At 31.2% G+C, this 8,225-nt stretch overlaps 1 protein-coding gene across 2 annotated transcripts in view; it reads left to right on the top strand.

Moving 5' to 3' along the window:
* Window positions 1-1,256: 1,256 nt before the first annotated feature.
* The window catches only part of LOC101882631 (adhesion G protein-coupled receptor G5), a 32,242-nt gene continuing 25,273 nt past the window's right edge, over window positions 1,257-8,225 (top strand). Inside the window, exons 1-5 of one of the 2 annotated variants that reach the window (XM_087262226.1) lie at window positions 1,257-1,593; window positions 1,781-1,855; window positions 3,707-3,952; window positions 4,066-4,234; window positions 8,129-8,225. The exon at window positions 8,129-8,225 is cut by the window's right edge and continues 48 nt beyond it. In XM_087262226.1, the coding sequence (XP_087118352.1) occupies window positions 1,792-1,855; window positions 3,707-3,952; window positions 4,066-4,234; window positions 8,129-8,225 (576 nt within the window). In that variant the 5' untranslated portion in view covers window positions 1,257-1,593; window positions 1,781-1,791. Of the gene's footprint in view, window positions 1,594-1,718; window positions 1,856-3,706; window positions 3,953-4,065; window positions 4,235-8,128 lie in introns of both variants that reach the window. The other variant, XM_087262225.1, reaches the window with a different exon arrangement.

The raw sequence follows: 8,225 nt of genomic DNA on the forward strand, positions 1-8,225 counted from the left end.
ATAATTACATTTTATTTTATTATTTAGTAATTATTTATTAGTATTTAGTATTAATAAGACAAGGAGACACTAGTACAGGGGTGGCCAACCCTGTTCCTGGAGAGCCACCTTCCTGCAGATTTCAGTTGCAACCCATATCAAACACACCTGAACCAATTAATTAGGACCTGAACACCACGTGATAACAGGCAGGCAGGCTATTATTTGTATTTGAATGTGATTTTATTTTTTTTTTCTTATGACTATGTACATGTCACACTAAGGAAGGCTTTGTGCCGAAACGTCTGTCTGTCTGTTATCACCCGTAAAATGTAAGAAAAAGTAAAAATAAAAATAGTACGAGGCAATTCAATGCGAATCATTACCTTCTTTTGAATATGTACAATATTAACCTTTTAAAGATCTGTCTGTGATGCCCTGGACTTATTGATGTTTTTGTATTGTCAGTTCAAGCAATAATTAAAAAAATAATAATTAATAATAGAAAGCTGAAAAAACAAACAAAAAAAGTGCAATTCTTAACGACATTTTTTATTAATTCTCCATACATACTCAAAAAATGACAGCTGCTTGTTCAGATTAGTTATTAATTATTCAGATTGCTTATTTAACTATTCTTGAGTTTTTTGGAGGGACAAGTTTATTGTTCTATGTTCAATCTACTTAAATTTGTAAAAACAGTTAAACTAATCGATTTGTGTCTACACAACATAAAGGAATTAAGTTAACTTATTCATTATTTTTACACAATTTAGTGGATTAGACATAAAACATGAATTGTCAGTGAAAAAACTTAATAATTCCTATTCCTGTTCATTTTAAATAAGTATTTGAACAAACAACAAACATAAATGTTTTGAGCATAACATCTCTCGAGTAAATGTCTTGTAGACACAGTGAAACAGAAAACACGTTTTAAAAAATACACATTTAAGATAAAAAAAACATTCAGAATCTTTGTGATTCTTCACCTGCAGTTCTGAATGTGAGACAAAAAATGCATTTACAAAATGAAAAAAAGATTATTTGTGATAAAAATCTTTTGATTTTTGATTCTTTGATAAAAATAAAATAAAATCCTTGTATGCTTTTCAGCATAATGAGACTACAAAATGCAAACAGTCTAACTTGCATGTGGTCTAAAACAACAAAAACAAGTATGGATAATTCCAAATAAACAGTGGAAACTTCCTCAGTAGGACAGTGGGTTTTCCCCCCACAAGATCATACAACTTTGCATATCTAAACCCAAGACCAGGTAAGACAACTACCAACACAAACAACTCTTCTGTCATCAACACAGATCAATGACAAGCTCTGCTCACCTCTCAATAAAAAGTCTTGGCAAACATAAGATTAGACTGATCTATTCTTTTTACAACCGTTCAGTCTGCAGCATGATGTCAATGAGTGTCATTAAAAGAGAAAAAAAGGCTTGACAAGGCTTGACATTGTATTCTGCTGATGGGAAATGTCACTGGATACATCAGAAACCACAATATTTGAGTGAGGCTTAATATTCAACTCTGCGTGTGAATTCTAAAGCGATCATACAGAGCTCTCAACACTTCAACCAGCTCAAAAAACAGCACAGTGAGTAAACCAATTTCTTCATTTCTGCATGCAGAGCGTTCTTTTTATTAAGACATTTGATGAGATGTTAATAACTGACTAAACGTGTTACTAATGTATGACAGATTTGATTAATTTTTCTTCAGATTAACTTTGTTATTTCCATGTTTATATTTTTGCCTGATAAACTGATAAATCTGCCACAAAGCTGAAGAGAGGATGCTGTTTTTAATTCTGGTCATGATCTGTGGCCTGGATGGTACACAAACTTGCATTGAAAGTGGTAACTATTAAAACACTTGCTTTCTTGTAATCATTTTATTATGTTTAATTATTAATTTCACATTTGATTGATTAATTCAAGTTTGTTACGTTGAATCTGTCAAGCATTAACCCCGTAAGACATGAGATATCAAAAAAATTCGCAGAAAATTCTCATTTTCTGGAACTAAGATGTTTATTAAACCATCTAGAAAAAATGCAATACACAGTTGAAGTCAGAAACATTAGCCCCCCTTTGATTTTTTTTAACTTTTTTAAATATTTCCCAAATTATGTTTAACAGAGCAAGGAAATTTTTACAGTATGTCTGATAATATTTTTTGCTTCTCGAGAAAGTCTTTCGGCTATAATAAAAGCAGTTTTATTTTTTTAAACATTTTACGGTCAAAATTATTAGCCCCTTTAAGCTATATTTTTTCAACAATCTGCAAAACAAACCATCGTTATACAATACCTTGCCTAATTACCCTAACCTGCCTAAACTTTAAGCTGTATAGAAGTGTCTTGAATAAAATCTAGTAAAATATTATTTACTGTATTCATGGCAAAGATAACATAAATCAGTTATTAGAAATGAGTTACTTAACATTATGTTTATTAATGTGTTGAAAAAATCTTCACTCTGTTAAACAGAAATTGGAGAATATTCAAATGTATTTTTTTTTTCATATTTAATTTGTATCACATTTGATACATCAGGCATTTGTGCAAGTTTTTTTGCTCACATCAATGTTAATTTTTATTACAAAAAATAAAAAATAAAAAAAATTTGACCTGAACATTTTGACAACAAAGCACATTTCAGGGGGTTTTCTCTTTGTCCTGATTTACCTTTTGCATATCAAATCAAATACAACAGGGTTTTTTTAAGTATGAATCAGATGGATATTATATACGTAGGTCTTACAAACGCATATATCAAATATGATCCATGTGGAAATTTCCAGTGGTGTAAAGTAACAAATTACAAATACTCAGATTACTTTTCTAATCCCCATAGACAGGAAAAATAAAACTAGTGACTGCAGGTTGAAGGAAAGTAATGGAGTAAAAGTACCAATACTGCACAAAAAATTTACTCATGGGAAAGTAAAAGTAAAACTATTAATATGTGTGCACCGTTGCATGCAAGGGTTGTATGTTTATAACCACCTTAGAGGATATTGGGGGTCATGAGGTATAAGTCAATGGCATTGTTAATTTAGGGGTCATAGGTTGAAAAGTTTGAGAACTCCTGATCTAGACAAGCAAAAAAAAAAATTTGCTTGTTTTAAGAAATAATATGTCAAAATTAAGTGAGTTTTGGGCGACGCAGTGGCGCAGTAGGTAGTGCTGGCTCCTCACAGCAAGAAGTTCACTGGTTCGAGCCTCGGCTGGCTCAGTTGGCGTTTCTGTGTGGAGTTTGCATGTTCTCCCTGCATTCGCGTGGGTTTCCTCAGGGTGCTCCGGTTTCCCCCACAGTCCAAAGACATGCGGTCTTTTTGTAATTAATCTTCAGACTATAATCGTACAACCAAAATAATTCCTAAATCTAAATAAGAAAATCCTTTTTTTGCAGAGTGTATCTGACATATTTTTGGAAATATAAATAATACTAAGTAAAAAAAATAAATAAATAAAAATAAAAAACATTATGATGAACAATTATGATACTGTAAACGACACTTTAATGTACAAATCAAGAATTAAGCTGTGTCACTTTTTATTATTTTGATGCTTGACCATGTCTTTTTGTATTTGACCTGTGTATTTATGACCTGTGTATTTATGACACTGTACTGTTAAATTACATTACATCACATTACTTACATTGCATTGCACTGTGTAATTCTGTGTAATTTGTGTTGTCCAGGAAGTCTAAGTCTGCAAAATAGTTCTAAATCGATAAATACAATAGAGATGAATATCTCACTGAATTCTGGATACAACATTAATATTTCGGACAGCATATATGGAATAACATGTAATTCAACAACAAATTCATGTGATGCTTATTGCTCCAACAACATAAAATATGAAACCTTATACAACGAACAACCACATGATATATGTGTGACGGATGAAAATCAGAACATCAATACATTCTCCTTCACCATATGTAAGACTTCTTTTCTTCCATTGCCAGTTAAACAACAGAATTGTGAACAAATGTGCAATTGAGACTAATCTTTTGGTGTTAACTTGTGAAAGTTTTTCTTTCATCTATTACAGCAAACACTAGTACAAGTTGTACTGTGAATATATGCATTCTGGGCAAAATAAGGGAGCTACTAAAAATGACAGAAAATCAAACGATTACACCAGATGACCTGAAAAACATTATGAATATTAAAAAAATGTGCAAGGCTGTGATCGAAGAACTGATGGACACCTACTTTGGGTAAAATGAATGCTGCCGTATTTTAAAATGCACAATTCTTTAGTTAAGTGGGTGAAACCTTGTTTCTGGGGGGTTTCTACCAGTACATACAGCTGAAGTCAGAATAATTAGCCTTCCTGAATTATGAGCCCCCAGATATATTCTTTCCCCAATTTCTGTTTAACAAAGAGAAAATTGTTTCTTCTGGTTTGTTCTGTAGACTATCTAAAAATATATTGCTTATGGAGGCTAATAATATTGACCTTAAAATGGCTTTTTTTTTTATTAATATCTGCTTTCATGCAAGCCAAAATATAACAAATAAGACTTTTTCCAGAAGAAAAAAATACTATAGGAAATATTGTGAAAAATTCCTTGCTCTGTTAAACATTGTTTGGGAAATATTTGAAAAAGAAAAAACAATCAAAGAAGGGCTAATGATTTTGACTTCAACTGTACTTAATACAGAGAGTAAATACAATGTACTTACTGTGTTCATAATGCATCGCAGAACATTTCTGGTGCTCTTGAGGTGGGATACTTGTAGGGTTAGGGACAGATTTGGTGTTATGGGTAGGTTAAAGGGTGGGTTAAGGTGTAACAGTATGGAGGTAATATTAAGCCAAAACAATCTAAATTTGAATTGTGTTTATTTGAATTTTTGACAATTGTAATTTATTTAATCTGAATATTTACATGCTATTAAAATTTTTTTAAATTCAAATTTCATAACTTGAATATTGAACATCTGAAATTTAAGAAAACTGAATTTTTAAAGACTGAATTATGTTTTTAAAATAATGTTTGTTTTATGTGCCAGGGCGCAAACGCTTTCAGGGCGTGTCAGAATCCACTTTTGCTAATATAAGGACGTAAAAATCCACTTTGCGCCGTAGTGCATGGTCTAAAAGGGTTGAGCTTATTTTCTTAATGAGTTATAGGTGTGTTTTGAGAACAAACCAATTAGAGTCTCATCTCCCATTCCCTTTAAGGGCCAGCTGCGTCAAGCCATAAGCGCATTTGCTATTTACATGGTGAACTTTGTAAGTGGAATAACTGTGCATTCCACTAGCAAGAAAACAGTTAAACACAGCATCTGCAGCGCGAGAATGGGAGATAAGACATCTCATAATCTACTTTCACTTTCACTCTCGTGGATGGGGAAACCTTGTACGCACAGACATCAATTAGCCAAACTAATTCAAAACTATTTCTAAATTCAGTTCTAATTTCCCGCAAACTAATAAATTAACAATAATAACGAAGTGTGTTCAAAAACCTGAGTTATATACTAAAACACATGCTGTGCCCCATATGGTCTGAAAACTGACAGGTGGACAAATCTAAGCTTGTTTTTATAAAACAAATATAAATATGGATATAATAAATAATACTAACAATAATAATAACATTATACAAAAGCATTGTCATGAATAAACAGAAAAAGCCTCCCGAGATGAAGAAGGCATGAAGGCAGTGTTTTTAAATTTAAGTAGGCTAGAAAATAACATGCTTTGTAATATTTTAATCCTTTATATTTATATCCTATATTTATCCTTATTATATCCTTGATATATCCTCAATATTTTAATTCTTTTTCATATGTAAAGATATTTGCGCATTGCTCTACATTTTGTGTGTATTAAGCAGTGATTTTAAGCACAACTAACGCGCTCTGCGCCGGACAATAGACAGGCTTTGTTTTGGTCTATTGAAAAATCTATTATACAGTAGTTTCTCAAAATAGCAACGTGCCAGCAGTGCGCCTCAGAACGCCTTCCTTTGTAGACCAGAACGCATATAAGTGCACATATGAGCCAAATGTATTTGCTATTTAAACAGTGTGCTGCAAAACGTCAAAACAGCTCTTGCGCCAAGCTGAAACTAGCAAACAACTATTGCTTCGCGCCTTATGTCACATTGCGCCGGGTGTATGATAGGGCCTTTAAAGTTAAAATTTATTAATTCATTTATTTTCAAATAAATTCCCTCACAATTCGTAACCTCTAATTCTTCCATAACCATAAATCAAGCAGAGGCAAGTGATTCTTAGTTTGACTTTTCGGTGATTGTCTACTCTTCCCTGTTGATCACTCCTGACCTACTTTCTGCTGAATCTGAATTTCACAATCTAAATTTCTGGTTTTGAATTTTTGAATGAATGTGATATTCTGAATTTTTTCATCTTGAAAACTTGAAACTGTATTTTTACAAACTGGTTATCTGCAGTCTTTTAATTCAGACCACAAAAAAATCTGAAGTCTGTCTGAAAGTACGTCTATAAAAAAATTCAGCCTTCAAAAACTCAGTTGTCTTAAATTTCAGATGATCAATATTGAAGTTATGAAATTCAAATTAAGAAATTCAAATTAAGAAACTCAAATTCAAAACAATTTTAAAGGCATATAAAAATATATAATTTATTAAATTGCAATTGTCAATAATTCAAATTAACACAATACTGATTAAGATTGTTAAGATATTCTTCCTTATATTATTTCAGTTTACATATATAAAAAAGCTCATGTAGTTAGGCCATATAAGGTAAACAAAGTGTTGCAAATAAAAAAGTAAATGTATATTCAGTCAATCAAACAGTTGTTAGTAGTCAAAGACTTACACTACTGGTCAAAAGTTTGGGGTCAGTGGGATTTTTAAATGTTTTAAAATAAGCTTCTCCCTCTCATTTATCTATCATTTATCTATCAAAAATACAGTACAAATTGTACAATCGTAAAGTGTTAATGCACTATAAAATAACTGTTCACAAGTAGATTATAATTTCGATTAATCATTTATTTCATTGATTTAAAGATGAATTTTCAGCATTATTACTCATTATTACTCCAGTCTTTAGAGTCACATGATCCTTCAGAAATCAAAATTAGTTTTAATTATTATTATTATTTTTATTATTATTATTATTATTATTGTTATTAAAACTACATACAATAAAAAAGCAGATAATTAAAAACAATTTATAAAAAAAATAAAAACAATTTATAAAAAAATATTTAACAATTAAGAAAAATTGCCTAGATAAACAAAATTATTTTCTTTAAAAAAAAAATAAAAAAAAAAACTGACCCCAAACTTTTGACCGGTAGTGTACATTGTCGATTAATTAATTGTCTCTTTTAATTTCATGATTTTCTTAAAAATGACATGCTTAAGATTATTAATGGTTGGTGGTTATTTAAAAAGTCATTTTTTTTATTAAAAATGTATTTAGACCTATTTTGTTATCATCGTGTGGGTGTAGCTACAGGACACCACCCAACCGTCACCCACCCTCCATACCATCCCCCCTTTAGTTTTTTTTTTTTTACAATTCGCCCACTGCAGTTATTTAATAATCAATCATAAACACACTGTAAAAAAACTTTATGTACATTGTAACAATGTTTGATTTAGTTTAAGTACATCTTAGTTAAGGCCTCTTATTATATGTGGGTCCCAAATTGTTGAAAATTTATATCGCTTCAGGTTTGGTTTTTGTGCTGCTTTGCTGTGTAAAGATGCCTTTATTATGGTTGGGGGATATTTAAAAAATATATATATATTTTCTTAAATTAAAAATGTATTTAGGCCTATTTTGTTATCATTGTGTGTGTGTAGCTACAGGACAAGCACCCACTCCCCGTACCATCCCTCTTTTTTTGTACCATCCCTCAAATTTTTTTTTACAATTCAACCACTGCAGGTATTTAATAATCAGTCATAAGTGCAATGTAAAAACATGTATTTACACTACAAGTACATTGTAACTAATGATTCATTTCAGTGTAAGTACATATTAGTTAAGGCCACTTAATATAAAGTAGGACCTAAATTTTTGAAAACTCATGACGCTTCAGGTTTGGTTTCTGTTCTACTTTGCTGTGTAAAGATACCTGATTTTCCACCTTTCTGCAGTGTTGAGAAGAAAGCCATAGATGACATAATAACTACGACAAATTCTACTCTACCCACAACTTATGTTACTGAGGATTTTTCTATGACTGTGGTTACG

This window comes from Danio rerio, chromosome 7, assembly GCF_052040795.2.
Source record: "Danio rerio strain M-AB ecotype USA chromosome 7, GRCz13ab, whole genome shotgun sequence".
NCBI classification, from domain to species: Eukaryota; Metazoa; Chordata; class Actinopteri; order Cypriniformes; family Danionidae; genus Danio; species Danio rerio.